The sequence below is a fragment of the Enhydra lutris genome, unplaced genomic scaffold (assembly GCF_002288905.1).
Source record: "Enhydra lutris kenyoni isolate GAN:26980312 unplaced genomic scaffold, ASM228890v2 scaffoldscaffold14, whole genome shotgun sequence".
Taxonomy (NCBI): Eukaryota; Metazoa; Chordata; class Mammalia; order Carnivora; family Mustelidae; genus Enhydra; species Enhydra lutris.
In genome coordinates, this window is record NW_019154098.1 from 50435413 (window position 1) to 50458358 (window position 22946).

Consider the following 22946-nt stretch of genomic DNA (forward strand, 5'->3'; position numbering starts at 1 on the left):
AAGATTCAGGAACTTGAACTTCACTCGGTCCTGTATCTCTAAATACTGTGTCATCAGGAAGAGCCTAGAATAAAGATTTCCTTCTCGAATCTCAGTTGTTACTCCTGCTACTATTGTTGTGGCTGCGGCTGCTGCTGTTTCTGTTCACATAAAAATGATCAATGGACGATAAGAGAAGATGTAAGACAATACTTCTAAGGTAGTTCTGGGCTGTTAGATAAATCATAAACTAAAACATAAATGTTTAATATAATTTCCAAAGGAAAACATAAAACTTAGAAGGAGTTTACTATTAAAAATGGTACGATTACATTTTCCATGACTGAAACTCTTTATCCAACATGGCTGAGGAATTATTTAAAATGAAATTGGTAGATTCTCACCTGTAAAAATACTCCCAAGACAGCTAGTCCATCTGGCTCATGAGCTGCCTCAACAAAGCTGGGGTATTTGTCTGAATTCCAATGAACAACATGGAGCTGAAAGGGACACAATTCAAAAAAAATGTTTTTAAATCCTTAAAAACATAAATGAAAATGAAATATTTATATAGATATTCTGGGTTTGTGCACACATGTGTATAATGTATTCTTCACAGAATCCTCCTTTTTGCTTTTGTCTAAAAGCCAAAGACAAGTACCATGGCCACTTGGAGTCTGTGGTATACTATAGGAAGGTCTACAGCACTAGTTAGAACGTTCTGGAGCATCCTGCCAAGCCCTCTGGTCCAAGCAATCTCCAACCATTGCTCCTGAGTGACTTAAGGCTCCTCCCTAACCTTCCACGGGTGGAAATGCAACAGAGCAGCCTTAAGTCAGATCTCAGCTGGTAGCAGAGTCCAGGAAACAAGCTTAGGCTCACAGGAGGGGGGAGACGTCAACTGATGGTTTGTAGTAACAATCCTGCTGCTAAGGACAGTACTGATTGTTCTTGAAACTGCCTAGTCAGATGTTCATCTCCATACCCGAAGAATTTTTATGACTGGAAAAAGCAAATTCTCCTTAACAGAACTATCTTAAGCAGTATTCACACATGTGTTACCTTCTAGAATTATGTTCCAATCCTTTGCTGATAGCAAGTTTTAACGGGGACAAAGAGACTTTGTCTAGGAACAGGAACTAGGAATCAGGCACATCTGAGGGTGAAAATGAGAGGCATTTGGTGCTACTGAGGTGGGAGAAAGGAAAGAAGGGGAAAGGGAAGGAGTTGAAGGACCTGGAACTCTAGAAAATAGAAAATACACCTACTTCACAACTCTGCCCTCTTGCAAGTAGCGTCCTGCAAAATCCAAAGGGGCCCTAAAAGTTCTGCGACTGTACACAGTACCGTGTCCCAAACACACAAACAACCGTGAAAGACAACTGTGAAAGAATAACAGTAAGGCAGAAAACCACCCTGGGGAGATCTTCAATCCTGATTAAGGGGAAGAACACACTACAATAGACACCAAAGGGCAATGTGCCACACTCAAAACAATTTGGCCATGATCATGAGCATGCCATGCTGTCCAAGAACCCCTGTACGAAGGACTGACCTCAGATACAATCTCCTTTCAGTGAATCCTTTGGGCACCTCAGGGGGGAAACACATATGAAGGGCTTCATGCGCAAGTCACCTTTCTAGCTGTCTCTTAAAAGAGAGAACTGAGTATGTTCAAAGTCATGGTTTTAATCCCATGCTTTAAATATAACTTCCTATTTTATAGGCAACTAATATGGGGGAATTTCTGGATAAATAAGAATTATCACAACCAGTGAGCTACAAAACTATGAAACACTCCACCATTCATAAACAATCAAGGAAGGCTGTGGGATATACAGATCGAAAATACAAAGGTGGATCCCTGCGGTACCATGTTCTAAGCTGGTGTGAGATAGCTGGAGGAGGAACGAAACCTGGAAAACACTGGATGATGAAACAGAATTCATTTGGCTCACATGAGGTAAAGACATTCCACTCTAAGGGAGGGGCTGAAAAGAACATTAAAATTGTTTTAAATGGCTCTGTGCCAATCTATCAGCTCACTTTGTAAGAGATGACACCAAAGAAAGAAAAAGAAGTGAAATGATGTCTTTAGGTTCACAACTGATTAGAAAAGGAATATGTAACTAAAGAGAAATGAATCTATATATCCTTTTCTTGGTTAAAAAACAGCAATTATTTATGGGTGCCTGGGTGGTTTCAGTCAGCTAACCATCTGCCTTCAGCTCAGGTCATTATCTTGGGGTCCTGTGATAGAGACCAGTGTTGGGTTCCCTGCTCAGCAGGGAGACTGCTTCTCCCTCTGCCCCTCCCCCCACTTGTGCTCCCACTCACTCTTTCAAATACATAAAATTGTTTAAAAAAAATAAAAAACAACAGCTATTTAGAATATTATGGGAAACTAGAGCAAGAAAAATCTTTTTTTTTTCCAAGTCTTTCTCTCTCCCACACACCTTGCCTAATTAGCACCAATAGCTTCAGAGGGACTGATACCACTTGTATTAGCATTCATATTTGTTTTTGCAGGGTTTGGGAGTTTCTTTTTAAGATTTTATTTATTTATTTGACAGAGGGAGAAGCAGACTCCCTGCTGAGTATAGACACCTCCTCCCCCAACATGGGGCTCAGCACCAGGACCCTGGGATCAGGACTTGACCTGAAGGCAACCACTTAACCAACTAACCCACCCAGGTGCCCCACCATTTGTATTTGAATTAAAACTCAAACAAATAACAAATTCGCATTTCCAGACCAACAATGACAGCTTCAGTGATTTAAGCAAATGACAAGAACTCATAGCCACAACAAAACTGGAAATGAGAAGATTCTTCCCTATTAGAAATAATCTTTTTTTTTAAAGATTTTATATATTTATTTATTTATTTATTTATTTATTTATGAGAGACCAGGAGCACAGGGAGGAGCAGAGAGAGGGAGAGAGAATCTCAAGGATACTCCGTGCTGAGGACCCTGAGATCATGACCTGAGCCAAAATCAAGAGTCTGACCCTCAACCACTGAGCCACCCAGGTACCCCAATAATTTCTAAATTATACTATTATTCAACTTTAGCATTTTAACTGCATACTATTGATACGTAAATTATGTTTAACCTGCCAAAAATCATCATTAATATTAAAATTATAGTTTTACTATCAACTACATATTTAATATGCTTATTATATAATCTGTACAAACTGTAATCAGATGAAGTTTTAAATAGGGAGTAGATTATTAGCCTACTTTTTATAGACACACAACTCTTAGGGTAAGGTTTTTCCATGATTTAGAACACTTTAATCTCTCTCTATAATGTCACCAGTCATGAGATTAGACTCAAAGTTAAATTTTTATATGGTACACTCTAAATGTTTTCTTCCTTTCATTTCTTTTCTTTTTCTTCTTCTTTTTTTTTTTTTAAGTGGGTACAACTCAATGACAATCATGAAGTTAGGTACAAAAGTGGCGGGAAAAACTAATTAAGAATCATTTCTACAGCTGAGCACAAAGGGATTCTTTTTAACCTGAAACCAAATGTGATTCCCAAATACCTCCATCTCCAGCCTGGACATCTTCCTTAAACTCCAGGTCTGTACCTAATGGCCTTCTTGAATGTGAGCCTAGAATACTAATGGACACCTCAAACTTGATGTGTGCTCAAGAGAAAGTCAGCTTCTCTCTGCAACCTGCTCCTTCCTGTACTTGCTCATCTGAGTAAGTGGCAGAAAGATCCTCATGTTTGCACAAGCCAAAGTCTTAGGAATGTTTCTAGATTCCTCTTTCTTCTTCCTTCAATCTTGCTACCCTTTTCATTGGCAAGTCCCACGGATTTTCTTTCCCAAACATATCCCGGACTCACCTAGCTCTCTTTACCTCTACCACCTCCATAGACCAAACCACCACCCTTGCTCCTTTGAAATACTTCCATAAACTTCTAACTTGTCTCCCCGTTTCAACATTTGCCTGACATCTTTTCCACACAGGAGCAAGTTATACTTTATAAAATATAAAGTAGAACAGGACATTCCCCTGCCCAAAACCTTCCATTGTCTTTATCTCAATACATCAAGGATAAATTCCAAACTTCTCACCATGCCCTACAAAGCCCAACAAGACATGGCCCTTGCCTGCCTCTCTAGGACACAACCTATAACCTCCTCTCATTAATTCCAATCCCAGAAGCCAAAGCCTTTCGCTTCCTAAACGTGCCAACTTCATTTCTGCCTGAGATAATCTGTATTTGCTGTTAAGCTGTATAGATTTGGTGAGAAGCTGTACAGATTTTCTCATGGTGAGTTTTCCTATTTAATCATACTACCAGATCCCATAGTATTGTTCCTAACAAAGAATTTACCATATACCATTTACTTATGTGTTTATTGTCTACTTCTAACACCCCATCAATCCTGAGGTCTGACCCAGACTTCCTCATTCTCCATCAGCATTCCTATCTCCCACCGGAAACAAGGATCCCCTCCTCCCCCTCTCTCTCAAACCTAATCAATCAACAAATCCCACCAAAGCTGCACTGGCCACCAGCACTCCAATTAACTGCGCTATCATCTATTCCCGGAACGTCCCGCAAAGCCTCCTCCTCGCTGACTCTCCTTATCCACTCCTGCTTCAACCCAATTTATGCTCAAACTGTAGCATGAATATTTTTAAAATGCACATATGATCACTTCACGATTCAAAGCCAGTTAATGGCTTCCCAACGCACTTAGAATTAAGTTCACAAGACTTACCATGATTGATCTTTGTAAAATCAGGCCCTCCAGCCTTTCCAACTTTACCTCTGGCATCTCTCCACTTCGTTCTTTGTGTGCTAATTCCACTGGTCACTCTGTTCTTCCAACATGTGACTACCCACCCAAGTCCTCACACTTGAGTCTAGGCAGGGCCCCTGCTGTCTCTGCCCTTTGCCTGGCTCACTCCTGCTCATCCTTCAGGTTTAGGGTTGAGGCCTCTTCCCAGGGAAACATTCCCTGGCTCATCCTTACTTCCTTCCAGCACGAGTAAGCTGGACAAAGATGGGCAACAGGGTGGGGTCACGATGACTTCTTAAAGAGTGAATGATTCATGAACAAATAAACAAATAAAATAAAAAAAAACAGCCTTAAACACATATTAAAGAATATACGAAACTCTAGTCAAAGCTTTATCTGTTTCGAGAAGGAAAGTCTACGAAGATGTCTCTTGTTCTGTAGGCAGGACTCTGAGCCTCTGGAAAATTTCAGGATAGGACTGCCCTTTTCAAGAAACAACTTGCCAGCTCAGATAAAACCTCTCAAAAGTATACTTTCAAGTTTATGACACTAGAAAGTATAACTATAAAGCAATGTGACTAAGTTTTTTTTTAGTTGCTTAGAAAAATTACAAAGCAGTAATCCAAAACCAGCTCAATCCCCACAGAAACTTTCAGATTTAGAAAAACGTGTTCAATTCAGAACACAAACTTCAGAAAGCAACATGAAAACTATTCAGCAGATGATATAAACTGAGGCACCACACAGATTCAGGAGCCCCACTTTCTATATTCTTGGCATCTTTTATCCAGTACCATGGAACACGTTGGATATACAATTTATTCCCTCCTGAAAACAGAGCGGGTCCCATATCCTGAGCAATTGGCCTCAAACAAGTGTTTTAAGTAGACAAATAGATGTTTTGGTTGATAAGCTCAAAGAATAGATGTACGTGTTAATGGAAGAGCAAAACTGGAAAGCTCTCTTGGCTGGATTTCTCTCAACAGCAGAACTATAAAGGAGTGTCTCAACTCCACAGCTTAGTAGCCATGAGAAAATGAAGAAAAACTTTACTTGCCTGGTAATGCTCTGTTTCACCTAGACAACTCATAAGCCAAATTACTGTCACTTAAAAAGCTTTGGTTGCATCACACAATAATTCACTCTCATCTCATGGAAAAGTTGAGTGTTAGCAATATTTAACAGTATTAAAACTTAAAGTATATTATGCTTTGTCATTTAACAGAGGATTAGAAAAAGTAGAGTAGTATTAATGAATTTAATTACAAAGGAATAACTTCTCAATTTAAAAAAAAAGTCAACGAATGCTTTATTGCATTATGACTTCAATAATTAACAGAGATTCCCTTTTATACCTGTAAATATAGAGGTACGGTAGAGTTTAGAAGAGTTCGTGTCTTTGTTTCTTTTCCCTGTAAGGAACTTTGCCATTTAATATCACTTCTACAAAATATGATATTAGTATACACCTGTGTCTGGACCAAATAAGTACACAGTTGGGCCCAAATCAAATGTCTCTTTCTCTGCCTTCTCCCTGGACTTTCAGGAAACACAACAGATATTCTAGAAAGAGTTTATAAGTTGGTATCAGACAGACGTGAGTTTAAACCCATCTCAACTGCTTCCTAACTGAGTAAGTTATTAATCTCTCCAAACTGGCTGTTTACTCATTTCTAGAAGGAGCACAATAACCCTAATCTCCCAGAGTTGGTGTAAGGCTCAGAAGGACCACGTTTATAGCTCTCATACTGATAAGCTCTCCTATTGATGGAATAAAGCAATATCAGACACTGATTCCTAATTGGCTCAGGATCAATTTGCAGTCAAGAGAGTTGTCAGCTGGGTTCCTTATATCCCACCACCGAGGAAACCACTGAATCATGAATATGTGTCCGACGGCTTACCTCTGCAGCATATCTCACTCCATCCACCACGTGTTCAGAGCCGTGATCATCAGCAGACCCCCAGTGAAGGTGAAACTGTCGCAAGCGGTAGCTTCCAGTGAGAGGACCCCCACGCAGAACTAAACGCCAATATATTTCAAATTGTTAGCAAGAAGAAAATATTTACACATGCCACTATAATCCACATCATCTCCCTGAATTATTCAACATGTCCATGTCCACCAAGGAATATTTTTACAAATGTGTCATTCAGTTTGCAGACAGGCATACAATTTTTAGGTGTACAAGGAATGAATACAAACATTTTAAAAGGTTGGAGAGTCCACAATACAGATTTTTATGGGACATCTGGGAAATCACAGTGGTTTGGAAAGTAGAAGAAATTAGGAGTTCCTAAAGTAAAGAATGAGTATGTTTATTGGTGGATGTCAGCCTCTCTGAATAAGGATGTGATATGTCAAGAGGGCCAATTTGAACTTGGGGAAGTAGCCCAGAAGCAATGGTTAGAGAACAGGTTCCAGCACTGAGAAGACTGCTCTTACTCTGTGATCTTGTATCAACTCTAACTTCAAAGCTATAGTTTTCATGTCTGTCACCTCAAAATACTAAGGCTCCCTCCTCCTAATGCTGTTTTGAAAATAGAAGAAAAGTTGAATACAAAGAACTTATCACTGCCTGGTACACAGCCCATATACTGGACATGTTAGCTATATTACTATTCTATTGTTTTTAGGATGACTACAAAAAATTGGCCAAGAAGCCCATCTTCTGTACTTGAATTCTAACTTCCCACGGAAACCTGGAATACAGGGCAAAATTAACTCTTTTTTTGGCAACAGAGTCATATCTTAAGTATACAGAAAACTTCTTAACAGAAAACATAGCTCTAAACTGTCTCCTCCTAATTAATTTTTATTGGGCATGCTTAAAAGATATGGGGGGATAAGAAAGCATTGGGTGTTCAGTATACCATACGCATTACTAATCTCCCATCAACACCTGACAGAAGTGTTAGATTGTGAGCTGCAGCCTTAATAATAGTTTGATTTAAATGACCCTCCTCTTCAGAGATTTCAGATAGGGAAACAGAGATACAGAGTTAGAGAAATCTCAAAATTGTCAGGAATGCTCCATCTTAGATAAGAAAAAAAAAGATGTTATGGGGCTCCTGGATGGCTCAGTCAGTAGAGCATGTGACTCTTGATCTTAGGTCGTGAGTTCAAGTCCCATGTTCCACAGGGAGACTACAGAAGCAAAAGATGTTAAGGTGTATCACGTGCAGTTTTCTACACATGGCAAGGGGAAAAAGGGAAAATACATTTGTTTAAAGCACACCCTTCGTTGAGCTTTACTGTGGGAGAGAAATGATTCAGACTGCTGTCTGTATTAACAAGTACAACTGAACTCATTTCCTCCTTACTCAATTTGACTCAGGCGAAGTTGAACATCAATGATGAAGAGTTAGTGTGGTTGGGATCAGCAAACATGGGAATAGTCCCAGATCAGCTACTGAATTATGTGATCTTCCAAAACTCACTTAAGCCTCTGTGGGCATCAGCTTTTTTGTCTCTATTTGTGTTCGTTTGTCTGTTTTTAATTAGGAGATTGGACTGATGCTCCTTAACTTCTATAATTATCAAAATTACCAAGGAAAAATACTGAACATGTGCAATAAAATTTGGGAGGATGTTGAATGACTGGAGGTTTCTTTAGACTATTTGGATCCAGATTTCTTTACAATAAAGATAGCTATTTCCAAAGACCTCTGAAAAATAAAAGAGAAGCATTTATATCAGACTCGAGGGCTTGCTCTTTTGTTAGTTGCACTGTTACAAACAGAGTAGTTTTACTGCTTTGAGTCTCCCACTAACAGTGTTCATGAGGGCAGAAACTCTGACTGGGTCCCTGCTGGACCCATCACCTAAGCATGGTAACTATCACAGAGCAGATGCATGATAAATATTTGATGAATGAATGAATAAAATATTTGATCTGTCTTTAAACAAGCAGTCAAAGATGATTCACAGATAAATTAATTTAAAAGGCACATTTGCCTAAGTGACTCCATTCAGCATGGATGCAATGGCATTCCAAATGAAATCATTTTTTAAAATTTTTCCTTTTTTCTTTATTTTAATTCCAGTTAGTTAACATATAGTGTGGTATTAGAATTCAGTGATTCCCCACTTACATATAACACCCAGTGGCCGTTACTTCAAGTGCCCTCCTTAATGCCCATCATCCATTTAGGACATTCCCCCCATCCTCCCCCCCACAGCTTGTTCTCTGTAGTTAAGAGTCTTTTATGGTTTGCCTCTTTCTCCGTTTCCATCTTATTTTTCCTTCCCTTCCCCTATGTTCATCTGCCTTGTTTCTTCAATTTCACATATGAGTGACAGCCTGTGATAATTGCCAAAGAAATCAACAATTCTATTGTCCTTTTTTCCCCCCTTACTGTAGCATAATAAGAGCTGAGCTGAAACAAAAAGTCATTCCCTCACAGATAAAAAGCAGATTAGAGTAATCAATGTGGAATAAACTTTGGGAGAAGATGCAAACAAGCTGGCTCAAGAGAAAGAAAGTGATATCAAAAACACACAGGGTTAGGGAAACATCCAAGAATCATGGTTGATCTCTGGAAAGCCTACTCAGAATCCAGGGTTTAAAGCCATATTAGCATAGCTCTGCTAGTTAAGCAACAAAGATTGCCTTACACTCTATATATCTTACTCCACATGTGAGTGTTTCATCTACAATATCCAAACTGGGACCATAATCAGCAAATGTCTACTTATGAAGGAAGACATTCTCTTGAAGCAGAGCTCTTTTGAAGAAACACGGGTTGGGGAAAAGTGAGTCAAAATATTAAGGTGAATTTATCACTGACTTTGAGATAGTCTGTAAGAAAATAATGAAACTATAGTATGAAATGAATACGGGCAACAAAAATTATTCTTAGGGAGAATGACTTCGTGTTTTCAAGGGTCAAATCATTCATCTTCCTCTGCAACTGAGATGAGTAAATAAATATTATTATCTCCATCTTATATGTGAAAACGAATAATCATTTCTCCAAAATCACCCTTGGTATACATGTCCACTTATTCTTTCATTCAGAATTTTTCTTAAGTCTATTCCAAATAGAATACTCATATAAGAGGTCTACAGAGATTAAGAAACCTGAGTTAAATGCCATCAAAGTTTGGGAAATTTTTAATATCTTAGTAAAAGGGTCCTTGTCATTTGTGATATGCTGCAAAGACCAACAATGTTGTGAAACTAGAAATGTATATGTTACTCCCTTGAATTTGACTTTGTTAGAAATTTGCTAACCTTACTTATTTCATGAAACTACACTGTTGTCAGTGGCCTTAAATGATAAGCAAGGCTTGCAACAAAATCAGAAAAAAAAACATTTAATAATTAACACACTTGTCTATGCATGTATTTACTGCCTATCCCACCAGCATACAAACTCTTTTAAGGCAGAATCTCTCTTGTTCTTTTTGTATCTTCAGTGCCTAGGACAGTGTCTGCATCAGTAAATATCACTAACAGAAAATAGGAAAAAGACCTCATCTGTAGAAGCACTTCTCCATAGACTTTGGTTTATAAGGTGGGCCCTGAGTAAATGACCTAGGAATTGCTAAAGAACATGTTCTTATGACTCTGAATCTAATGAAATCGCTGTGTGGTAAACAGTTCTCTGAAGTAAAGCTATGTGAACAGCACATCTCTATTTTGCTTGAATCTAGGAAAAGAGGAACCAAACAGCACAAAACTGTCAGGATTGTACCGTGAGAGAGAAAGAGACCAAGGCTATAAATGTTTCCGGTCCCCGGGGCCTGAATTCTTTATGGAACCAGGAAAGTCTTCATTCAATCTGGCTTCTTTTGTTCTGAGCATATGCACACCACGTTACTCTCTCATTGCTCATTCATTCAATGATTCTGAAGAGCTTACTTATGGGCCTGTGACTGTGTTCAAGGCTAAGTAAGTATGGGATGCTGAGTAAAGTCATCCCTACCCTCAAGGAACTTACAGTCTAGTGAAGGAAATGTCATTACACAAAAGCTTTGTAATGTCTACACTGTCACAAATCAGCAATTCCATTTCCTGCAGATCTGGGCTTCTGGGAGGGATCACACAACTAAGATATCCTTCCCCCAGATCTTTTTCTGTTTTGTTTTGTTTTCTTTTCTTTTCTTTTCTTTTCTAATGCATAACTTCAGATCTTGTGAATTTGGTTGATTTCACGTAGTTACCTAGAACAACATAACTAGAACTTGATAACTAGACTGAACTGAGAAATTAATAATTTCTAGAGATGAAAATTAAAGAATAAACACTGAACTCATCAAGTCACTGGTATTTCTAGGAGGCCTTTCTTAATGAGAAATCAGCTTCCTTTTGATATCTTTAAAAAATTTCAGCACAACATATCTCAGATATGGTAAGGATACAGACCTGTTATGTATTCTGTGTTATTAGTAGTAGTTATTAATAGCTGTTAAGTGCTTACTATATGCCAGGAACTCTCACTTATTAAAATAAAAAATTAGTACAACAGCCTTTAAAAATTAAATATTCAAATAAAGAATAATCCACTAATACTTAGGTGTCAAATGGTAAGTATTAATTGATTTCTGGTGGTTTGTAATTTTATTGGGACTTCACCTATGTAGACTAACGTGTCCTGTACCATAATGCCATATCAATTTTCTATGTCCTCCAGGAAACATCATACCAAAAAAAAAAAAAAAAATGTTAACTGAAACACACATTTACTGAGAACCTATTATGTGCAAGGCACCATACTAGACAGATGAATAAGACAAAGCTATTGCCCACAGGGAGTCTTCAGCTGAGTGGGAAGAGAACCAACCAGCAGTTACAATGCAATGTGGGAAGTTCTGTGATAGGACAAGTCTGAGGTGCCACAGGGAGAGTTGTGGGGCCAGTCAGGTGAGATTCCCAGAGCCGAGATCCTGTCTGAGTACGGAAAGCCCAGAAGCTACAGTGAAAATGCCCTTGTCTTTCCTTACCAGATTATTATTTCTCCTCTACCACAGCCAACAGGCCTTCTTCCCCCAGAATTTCATATCCTCCTGCCCCCTTTTTAATTTTTTTAAGATTTTATTTATTTATTTGCAGAGAGAAAGAGAGCACACAAGTAGGCAGAAGGGCAGGCAGAGGAAGAGAAAGAAGCAGCCTCCCTGCTGAGCAAGGAGCCCGATGCGGGACCTGATCCCAGAATTCTGGCATCAGGACCTGAGCCAAAGGTAGACACTTAACCAACTGAGCCACCCAGGCGCCCCTGCCCCCTTTATAAAGGACTATTAAAATTCTAATGGGTGACGCACCAGAGGTTAACCACACGGAATGCAACTTCCCAGACAAAGAAGCCCTACAAGGACCATGAGGAAGGTTTCATGTCTGTGGTTTCTTGATTGGTGGGATTCAGAGTTAATTTTGGTCAAGAATGTCTTCTTTACAAAATGGAAACTGTTTTCTTCAAATCAAAGTGGTTTGCTACAGAAAGTATCTTTGTGTTTTTTGTAGTTTACCAAAGAAAAAGAAAAGCTAACAATTTATTTTAACTATAGTGGTTTCTACTTTTTCACTGATTTAATACCCAGAATAACCATGAAACATTCTCTTTTATCTTGAGAAAAAAGAATGAGAATCATGACCCATATTTATGTAGTTTCTGTCTCAGAGGGTACTAAGTACTTCACAGACATTTCCAATTAACCCTGGTAATTTCACTGTGATCTAGATAAGAGAGAAACCTTCACACCGGGGAGAGGGCACACATTACCAATCACAGACACAGTGTCAAATCTGGAAACACAAACAAACTGATTCCCCTGGGTTAACCCAAAGTAGAGGGAAAACAGGAGGACGAGGGAAAGATACAGGGAGAAAGAGGAAGAGAGAAGGAGGGAGAGGAAGGAAAAGAGAGGGAGAGAGAAAACCTTAGTCATCATCAAATAAATTAGAGTAGGAATTTTTTATGACTAAGGCAGCTCACATTTATAAATAAAAAACTTTGGGGTGTCTGGGTAGCTCAGTCGGTTAAGCATCTGACTTCTTGGTTTCAACTGAGGTCATAATGTCAAGGTTGCAAAATCAATCTCCACACTCAGCAGGGAGTCTCCTCGAGATTCTCTCCCTCGCCTTCTGCCCCTCCCCCCACTCATGAGTTCTCTCTCCCTCTCTCTAAAATAAATCAATCTTAAAAAAAAAAAAAGCTTAAAGCTTTAGATGAAGTACAATTAATCACTTCTTACTCTAAAACTAGGAGTGGATAGCCTCAAGTTTTTATGTTTGAGATATATACAGTATCAAACTATGATTATGGGTGGTATAAACTTTATACTCAGGAAGCTTGGACTATTTACAATGTACCCATCAACCATATCTACTAATACAATTTCATAAAACTGAGGGGTGAAGACAATTAAATATAGTATATAAAAAGCGAGTTCCCCTCTCCCCACCACAAGTTAAAAATACCACGTCTTAATCTTTCTTTGTGCATTTTTCCTCAATGCACTGATGAAAATACATCTTCTATGAATTTGACATATATGAGAAATTTTGTGGGCTTATAATTTTTGCTAATGATATAGTATCACATAAATACAGAATATTATTACTAACCTAAATCTGACTTAATGAATAAATCTTCTTCCAATTTAGGATTTTTATAATTTAACTATATTTTTCATTAATAGACCAAATACAGCATTATCCTAATATTAGACTAAAAAATAATTTGTCAGAAGCCTTAAGAAGTATTACAAAATTTGATTCTCTCTAATCTTCTCTCTCATCCAAACTTTAAACTGGATATCATCCATTCCTTGGGAGTTGATAATGCTTGAAGGAGGATTAAATGTTCATTTTAGGGAAATTCTCTCTTTCTACTTCATCTAGCTACCAAATTAACAAGTAAACTAAAGTTTTATTTGGTTGGTCCATGACTTATTCACAGTGTGAAAGACATTATCCTATGAAACAGTCTAATAAAACTTTTATTTAGTTTTCAGTTATTTTTTATTTATATTATATTATTATATATATATATAATATATATATTATATATTATATTTCAGTTTTAGTTATTCCAGCAAAGTAGTGATAAGAAACACACAATCCATAGGTATTTTAAATATGAAAGATAAGAAATCATAATCATCGAAGACCCTCATCTCCCACCAAAAAAAAAAAAAAAAAGAACCAACCTGATTTGTCCTCTGTGTCATCAAAGTCAACACTGAAGGAATGGCCACTATTACTGATGATTTTGGCTGAGTTTGCATCATACTTGATACTAAGAGGTCGCAGGGAAGAGTCATATTTCACTTCCTTGGTTTTAATCTCAATCGGAGATTGCTGATCCCCATCAGCAATAGGGAAAAATTTATTCCAATGAATAGGACCTTAAATATATAGGGCCAAAAGAAAAGAACTAATTAAGTTACTTCTTTTACCAAACAAGTGCACTGTGCTCCAGTTGAAGGAAAAACACATTAGATCATCATCTTCAGGGCCTTTATATCTAATTTTTTTTTAATAAGACTAGTTGCTTTTATTACGGGTATGAAAACCTCCTGGTTTGCCTTAATTCATTTGCAGCATTCAATTAACCCTTATGGACAAAAAGCATGTAAGTTTTAAAAAGTACTTTCTAGGGATGCCTGGGTGGCTCATTAAGTTAAGCATCCAACTCTTGGTCTGGTTCATGATCTCATGGGTCATGAGATTGAGCCCCATGTCTGTTGGGCTCCCCACTCAGCAGGGAGTCTGCTTGAGATCCTCTCCCTCTGCCTCTCCCCCACCCTCTGCACACACGTGTGCTCTCTCTCACTCTCTCTCTCTAAAATAAGTAAATCTTTAGGGGAAAAAAAGTACTTTCCAAAGGTACCTTTCTACCAAACTACAAACAACAGCACAACTCATCACTGAAAACAATGAGATTCCGTTTCAGCTCCAAGAATGATCTGTGGTAGCTCCAGCGGTCAACAAGTTCATGGGATGAAAGAAGTAATGGAACTGAGAAAGCTGTGTAGCAAAAAAAGGGTTCAGTTCTATTCCTATTTCTTTCTTCTATCACTCACTGTTGTCCTCAGGTGTCACCCAAGCCTCACTCAGTTGCCTCTGATGTGCAACAGGCACACTAGGAAATATGTAAATTTTTCATAGAGCATAATCCAAATAAAACAGCTGCACCACATAAGGAAATGTAAGATTGTTGATTATCTTCAGGGGGGTCAGGTAACAATTTCATTCTTTCTTTCTACATTTCAGAAGGGCCTTCTGAGGTTATTTTGCCAGTGTTACATTTGAATTCCTACACAAGGGACAACTGTCATCCTGATCCTCTACTCAAAAAGTCAAAATTGCATCTAGTTCCCAAGCCAGATATACTTGGTAAACTGACATGAACCAATAAGCGGGCAATTCCCACTCTTCATTTCTCTGGGAGACTTGATTCAAGTTCTGCCTCCCCAAATCAAGGGCAAGATTGTAGCTTCAAGTAACCTCTAACTCATTTCAGACGTGAGTAGTCACTTTATAGGTTAGAGGCTCTTCTTGTCTACTATGCCTGCAATTCACGCAATAACCGCCAGGGCGACAGAGCACAGGGCTACTGACCAAGCTTCTCCCTGTTGCACTAGATTTCTCTAACGTTCAAGTACTTATTAAAATGACATAGCATGACAATTAAACATTTGTTACTGACAACAACAACATTTTTTTAAAAGTTTTTATTTTTTGTTGGAGAGAGAGAAAGAGAGAAAATATGAGTAGGGGAGGGGCAAAGAGGGAGAAGCAGGCTTCTCACTGAGCAGGGAGCCAGACATGGGGCTTGATCCCAGGATACTGGGATCATGACCTGAGCCAAAGGAAATAGCCCAACCAACTGAATCACCCAGGCGCCCTACAACAAATATTTTTTAAAGATAAGATTTAGAATGACATTTCAAGAAATGCAAATACATCACAATTATCACCAGCTTCAATCTCCAAACCTAATGCTCCATATTACTCTTCAATTTTGCAAAGGAGAAAGCTTATGCTCTTTCCTTCGCATATGTTTCAGGTATAAAAAGTCAGAGCATGACTATGTAACTATACACACAACTTAAAAGCTCTTCTCTTACGAACTGACACTTTGGACTTCAAAGCAACTTGAACATCAAAAGCCCTTGCCTACAACTTATTACAGAAAAAGCATTACGTTTCCTGATTTATTAAGTACTCCAGTTTACCTTTCTAGTACTTTCTCTGTGCAATCTAGTCCTTGCTTTAAGTGAAAAAGTTTTCCTATCTCACTGTCACCAAGTATGGTTTAACCTGATAAGAATTAGATTTTGAATATGTGATGCATATATCACAAAATGTTGTTGACCTTTTTCTTTCTCTTCCTAATTCCTTTACTCTCCTATTGCCAATCCTTTATAACAAGAATATGTTAAAAGCGGAGGCAACCCAAAATAAAATAAAAATAATCCCACTTTGCATAAATTATTCAATATCATCTATTAACCACCATAGTTTAACCACCTTTTTAAAAATTTTTCCATCCAACTTTAAACCCATTTAAACATAGTTCTTAAGGAGAGATATATAGTGATTCTTCCACTGATTCAAGAACTTTTGAATATCTATAGAGACATGTAGTTTTCAGTAAGTGTCACATTCCCTAACCTGAACCAATAAAACTATCACAGGTTAGTGCAAGAACTTTAAGTTTTTGGCGAAGGTGGTCCCCCCTTCCCAATGCCTCAACTCATGGTGTTCCGTTTTATCATTGCTACTATACCCAGTTTAAGTTTCCTTTCAACTGCTAATTCACTGCTTCTGTCAGTGTAAACAGAAAACAAGCAACCAAACTTGTCCTGTCAGGTTCAACATATTTCCAGTAGGATTTTGCCACAGTTGATCTACTTACAGGTATGGTCCTTAGAAAGCTATTGCATCTAAAAGCAGGAAATGACCCTATAATTCTTAGCAGAAATATAAAATCACTCCTTGGTAGTGGCTTTTCAGAGATAATTTTTTTAAATTTCTGAAGATGAGCTCCATTGGAGCCACTATTTTCTAATATATAAAGAGTGATTAGTACTTACTGACTGAAAACACTCTTTTTCTTCCTAACTATCGTGAGGGTGCTGTCGATACCCAGTAACTATTAAATAACAAAAATTAAAACCATTCCAGCAGAGAGGGAAATTAAAAGAAATTTGTTTTGTGTTTTCCCCCCAAACATAAATTGGAAAGTAGCAAAAGTATGAGATTATAATTATAGTTTTAGTCAAAAAGAAATTCACCTAAATTACACCTTTTATTATTAAAGTTCTAAATTTCACCTGCTGCCATTTTTAAACTGGCAAGTCAATCATAACCTCAAAAAGGCTACAATGACAAATGAAGCTTTTCTGTTCCTTTGTGAAAATAAACTTTCTGTAAAATTTGACTGTATGGTACTGTTCAATAATATACATGTTAATCCAAGGAAGTATTATTATTATTATTATATAATTTTATTTTATAAATATAAATTATTATATAATTTTATTATATAAATTATATAATTTTGACAGTGATTCACTATCAGGCTCTCTTGGTGTCACTTTGCAGTTATTTCAAATAATTGAAAAATTATTTCAAATAATTTTTTTAGGATTTTATTTATTTGTTTGACAGAGAGGGAGAGATCACAAGTAGGCAGGGGGGAGGGATTCAGGCTCCCTGCTGAGCAGAGACCACCCCCCCCCAATGTGGGGGCTCAATCCCAGGACCCTGAGATCAGGACCTGAGCTGAAGGCTTAACCCAGTGAGTCACCCAGGTGCCCCTCAAATAATGGTTATTTTGATGATTTAGTATATAGAAGAAAAAAGTATACATTTTATTATAACTGTCACTCCCATCAATAAATACATGTTCACCAACATGCTAAAATTTGAATAATCCTGTCTCTGCAAAGAGAGTGTAGGAGAGAGAGAAAGGGTGAAGAAGTAGCCTGAAGTATAACTTCATTTTTTTCAGAAAGAACCTAAGTCTTCCTAAAGCTAACAGTACCAAATTGCCATGGCAATATTTTATAGTAATAATTTTAAGAAAATTGCAGTATTTTGGTTGCCAAGAAGGCAACTTCAACCTCCAGGGTTGCAATTCAATTATTAAAATTTCTTAAGTATAGCTTCAAATGTTTTGCATGATTTGTTTCCTCTAGGTGATAATTAAAAAACTGAAAGCGAACTTGTCCTCAATTCATTAAAGTATGTCATCAGACTTCTAATCTCCGTGCCTTTAACTGATAAGTAGTTAACTAGGGAAAGTGCTCGGCTTTTCAAAGGAAAGTGAATGGACGTGTGACGAAGATTTCGGGGTCTGGGGAATCTTCACCGGGCTAACGCACACCAACTCTCACCCCCACCATCAACACCCGCCAAAAGACGCCTTTCCTGTCTACACAAGACTAAGCCTTCCCTCCACTTCCTGCATTCAGCTTTGGGTAAAGCTGCCCAATTTAAAGAGGAACCAAAAAGTTTCTCGCAAGTGCGGGATCAGCAGCTTGTGTTCCGTCCCCCACAGCCGCCCCCCCAGCAGAGCCCTCCCTCCGACCTGCAGAAGGCGCTCACCGTTGTGCTCGCCGTATCCCCAGCTGAGCCGCGACATGGTCCCTCGGGTGGGAGGCAGAGGAAGATGTGGCAGAGCAGCGAGAGGAGGGAGCGAGCGGGGCAAGCGCGCGAGCTGGCGGAGGCAGTGGCCAGCCTAGGGAGGGTCCGCCCGCCGCGGCCTGGCAGAAACGGAGCGCTGAAACCCCAGGGCCAGGGCGCTAACGACCTCGTCCGCCAGGGGGCAGCAGCGTGCAGAAAGGCGGCCGCACCTCTGAGGGCGACCCGGAGCGTTGGCGCGGAGCGGGGTGCAGCGGCAGGAGTTTTAACTCCAGAGAACGAGAGTGGGCTTGATAGAGAGGCAGAGGGGAAGGGTGGGAGGAGGCAAAGAAAGAGAGAAGGGTTTCTAGAGGGGGTTTTCTGCCTCCTGAGAAGTAGTCATCCCGGGAACGGGTCGCTTAGAGGGCTATCCTGGGAATGAATGAAATCACCTGAGCCCGAAGCTGTCAGGCTGGGAGGCGGGGCTGCTCCTGGAGACAAGGTCGTTGATGGTGGCGGTGGTGGTGGTTACGAGTACAACACAATAATGACGATGGCAACAGCCCCAGAAATAATTTAGTTGTTATTCATTAAAGGCTTACCATAGGCCAGTGTCTGAACCAAGACATTTACCCACATTTTGCCATTAGATCCTCAACATTCCTTTGAGGAAGATATTATACTTGCCCCAGAGGCTTAAGAGAAGCTAAGTAACCTGCCCCGGTCACGCAGCTAATAGGTCCCGAGAGTTCCTACTAAAAAGGGTCGGATGTCCCTTCCCTTCCCCAGCCTGGCTCTGTGGCCCATTCATCCTGTTCCCTTCCTGTCTCTCACTCTGCAGGCTGTGGCTTGAGGAGTGAGGGTACCAACCTGACTATTGATTCTTGGTCCAGAAGTTCTGCTGCCCTTTTGTCCCCACTGAGAGGAGGATGTTCATTCTGTCTTGTCTTGGATGCATGGTAGGCTTGCTGTCCTAGAGCTGAACTGACTCCAGAGTCTTGAATTTCTGTCCTAGAGTAGTGGGTATTCTGGGCGCAGAGTGAAAAACAAAGAGAACTCTGAGACCTGCCAGGATTATAATTACTGTTCCAGCTGCAGAAGGGTTTGAGTGGGGTCAGTTTGAAATTTCAGACTGAACTGTGCAGTGTTATTTATGGACAGACTAATGCAAAGAACTTCTCCATGGTCATATGAGCCTTCCATAAGAGATGTAAGAGTGGCTCTTCAATGATCATCATCCACTTTCTCTCGCCATCCACACAGCAGCTGCTTAATGTGGTAATTGCAAATCCCAGGAGGGTACTTCTTTTGGTAACCACTGTACTGTTTAGGGACCACTAAATAAGGATCAATTTGAATAATTCTTCTTTAGACCTGACCTAAATACCCCGTAGTGCAGCCTGCACTTCCTTCTGCTTCTGTAAATCTTAATGAGGTTAGCATGCAATGGGAAAAAATTTTTATACAGCCATAAGTACAATAAAATTTATGCTCCTCTTATACCTAAGGGAAAGCACAAGCTTTCTCTTCCATATTCTCTGGAACAATTGGGTTCATTTATGCTGGCATAATGGTGGCCAAACTTTCAAAGTTTTACCTATATTTCACTTTCACTACAAAAGACAAAATACATATATGTATATATTTATAGGCGAACATATATTAAAGTATTGTGTTCCAAAATACACAAAAATTCTTGAAAACTCAACAATAAGACAACAACCTGATGAAAAAATGTTCCAAAGACCTTAACAGACATCTTACCAAAGAAGATATACATATTGCAAATAAGCACATGAAAGATGCTTCACATCATATGTCATCAGGAAAATACAAATTAGGACAATAATGAGATACTACTACATACCTATGAGAATGGTGAAAATCCAGAACACTGGCAACACCAAATGTTGGCAAGGCTGTGGAAGTATAGGAACTTCCATTCATTCATCATGGGAATGCAGAATGGTGCAGCCACTTTATTTATTTATTTTTTTAAAGATTTCACTTATTTATTTGACAGAGCTCACAAGTAGGCAGAGAGGCAGGCAGAGAGAGAGAGAGGAAGGGAAGCAGGCTCCCTGCAGAGCAGAGAGCCCGATGCGGGGCTCGATCCCAGGACCCTGGGATCATGACCTGAGCCGAAGGCAGAGGCTTTAACCCACTGAGCCACCCAGGCATCCCGGTGCAGCCACTTTAGAAGACAGTTTGGCAATTTCTTACAAAACTAAACATACTCCTACCATACGATCCAGCTATCACAGTGCTCAGTATTTATCCAAGTGAAAAGTTATAAAAATCTGCACATAAAAGCCACATAAAAATCTGCACATGGATGATTACAGCAGCTTTATTTTTAATTGCCAAAACTTGAAAGCAACCAAGATGTCCTTCAGTAGGTGAATGGATAATTAAACTCTAGTGCATCCAGACAACTGAATGTTATTTAGCACTAATAAGAAATGAGCTATCAAGCCATGAAAAGACATAGAAAAACTTCGATGTCATACTGGTAAATGAAAGAAGCCAATCTGAAGACTACATACCGTATGATCCCAACTATATGATACACTGAAAATGGCAAAACTATGGAGACAGTACAACGATCAGTGGTTGCCAAGAGGGGGGCGGGTGGTGCTGAGTAGACAACACAGAAGAATTTTAGGGCAATAAAAATACTCTGTATGAGGAGCACCTGGGTGGCTCAGTCAGTTAAGTGTCCAACGCTGGATTTCAGCTCCAGTCATGATCTCAGGGATGTGAGGTGGAGCCCTGTATCAGGCTCTGTACTGGGCATGGCGCCTGCTTAAGATTCTCTCTCCCTCTCTCTCTCTCCTTCTTCTCCTTACCACATCCCCTCCTTTTCTAAAAATATACTCCATATATTACATTGATTCATACATGTCATTATACATTTGTCCAAAGCCACAGGATATAAAACACCAAGAGTGAACCCTAAGGTACACTATGAACTGTGGGTGATAAGGATTTAAGTTCATCATTTGAAATAAATATAGCCTCTGGAGGAACAAGTTGATAATGAAGGAGGCTAAGCATGTTGGAGATTTTATGGGCTCTGTCTGTACCTTCCTCTCAATGTTGTGAACCCAAAATTACTCTAATAAATAGCTTTTTAAAAAAATTAGCAAAATAGGGGCACTTGGGTGGCTCAGTAGGTTAAAGCCTCTGCCTTCGGCTCAGGTCATGATCCCAGGGTCCTGGGATCGAACCCCACATCGGGCTCCCTGCTTGGAGGGAAGCCTGCTTCTCCCTCCCCCACTTCCCCTGCTTAAGTTCCTCCTCTCACTAGGTCTCTGTCAAATACATAAATAAAATCTTTTTTAAAAAATTAGCAAAATAAACTCATGAAATACTAATGAAGTCATGTAAAACACACACACACACACACACACACACACACAGAGGAGATAGCATGTAGGAGGTCCACTGCCAAATTTGGGACAATTTGGCCATCAAAAAAAATAATAATAGTAATCCCCAAATATCATGAGTCCATAGTGATACTGAAAGAGAGACAAAATGCTTCTTTATGAGAGAATGCAAGCTACTAAATACAGATAAAGTGGTAGAATTATAAAACCATCAATTTTGCAAGGCTGGTGTAATATCTGGTTCAGGTAAGGATCAGTAATGAGTGCTAAAACTTCTAGGTGAAATGCTATTAGGGATTAGGATATTCATTCAGCCTGGGATTAAGACAAAATACATGTCACAACCAAACGTAATGTGTTACCCTCAACTGGGTCCTAGGTTGGAAAGAAAGACACGATCCCTGCATTGGAGACAGTTAAAGAATTGTAAACACAGACCACATATAGTTGATATTATTGAATTGATGTTAATTTTCATAGGTGTGGTGATGGTACGGGCAATACTTTAGGAGATGAATGTCAAAGCAATAGGGCCGAGGTACCTTCCTGTCTGAGATTGACTCTCAGATGCCTCAGTCGATAATTGGTGAATCTTGCTGAAGGATGTCCTCATGTTACAACTCCTACATTTTTTTTTTTTTGGTAGGTTTTAAATTTTCCAAAAAAAAAAAAAATCTGGGGTGACGAAAACCTTGTATTTCCTCCAATTAATGACCCACTAGCTTGCTAAATAACCTTTTATAACTAGGTGTGGGTTTTCTCCTTAACAAAGAACCTTTGTCTCCAGGTTCATAACCATGAAGTGTAAACACGTAGAGGAAGATTAACACTGACCAGGGAACCCAAGATTCCTGATCATACATGTGGCCATAATCTCCACTTCACTCTTGATTCAATTAGATCCAGTTCAAGTATCTTTGCAACAAAGCATGCTTAAGTCAGATCACTTCTTCAGTGATCACTGTATGTTACAAACAGCACTTGTAAGTGATAACTCTAGCCACAAAAATATTTCATTAAGGATGGTAACATATTGAGAAAATACCAAAGTATGAATTAATATTGTTCTATGAGGGCACATATAAATACATACAGACTCCTCCTCTGAGACGCATGTTTTTTCAAGGATTCTTTTTAGAAACTGATTGTGAACCCAAGCGGCTCTTATCATCTGGCTTTTCTGAGCAGTAAACTGAGATGAACAAAGTTCCTCAGTTACCTAGAGAGGCA

The 22946-nt window shown here is 39.1% G+C and overlaps 1 protein-coding gene across 1 annotated transcript; it reads right to left on the reverse strand.

The window, feature by feature from the left end:
* Positions 1–91: 91 nt before the first annotated feature.
* Positions 92–18346, reverse strand: LOC111146509 (carbonic anhydrase 13-like). The gene is made up of 5 exons (XM_022502046.1): positions 18310–18346; positions 13902–14099; positions 6652–6770; positions 384–479; positions 92–229 (listed from the first exon to the last, which is right to left on the reverse strand). Exons 1-5 carry the CDS (start codon positions 18344–18346, stop codon positions 92–94), a joined length of 588 nt encoding a protein of 195 aa, XP_022357754.1.
* Between the last annotated feature and the right edge of the window lie 4600 nt (positions 18347–22946).

Bases quoted from the DNA above. Each gene is read 5' to 3' on its own strand.
- LOC111146509 (XM_022502046.1), bottom strand. From the start codon at position 18,346: ATGTCGCGGCTCAGCTGGGGATACGGCGAGCACAACG. The intron at 14,100-18,309 runs GTGAGCGCCTTC...TATATATTTAAG, and splicing joins GGGATACGGCGAGCACAACG to GTCCTATTCATTGGAATAAA. The intron at 230-383 runs GTGAGAATCTAC...TTTATGTTTTAG, and splicing joins TCTTGGGAGTATTTTTACAG to TTTATGATTTATCTAACAGC.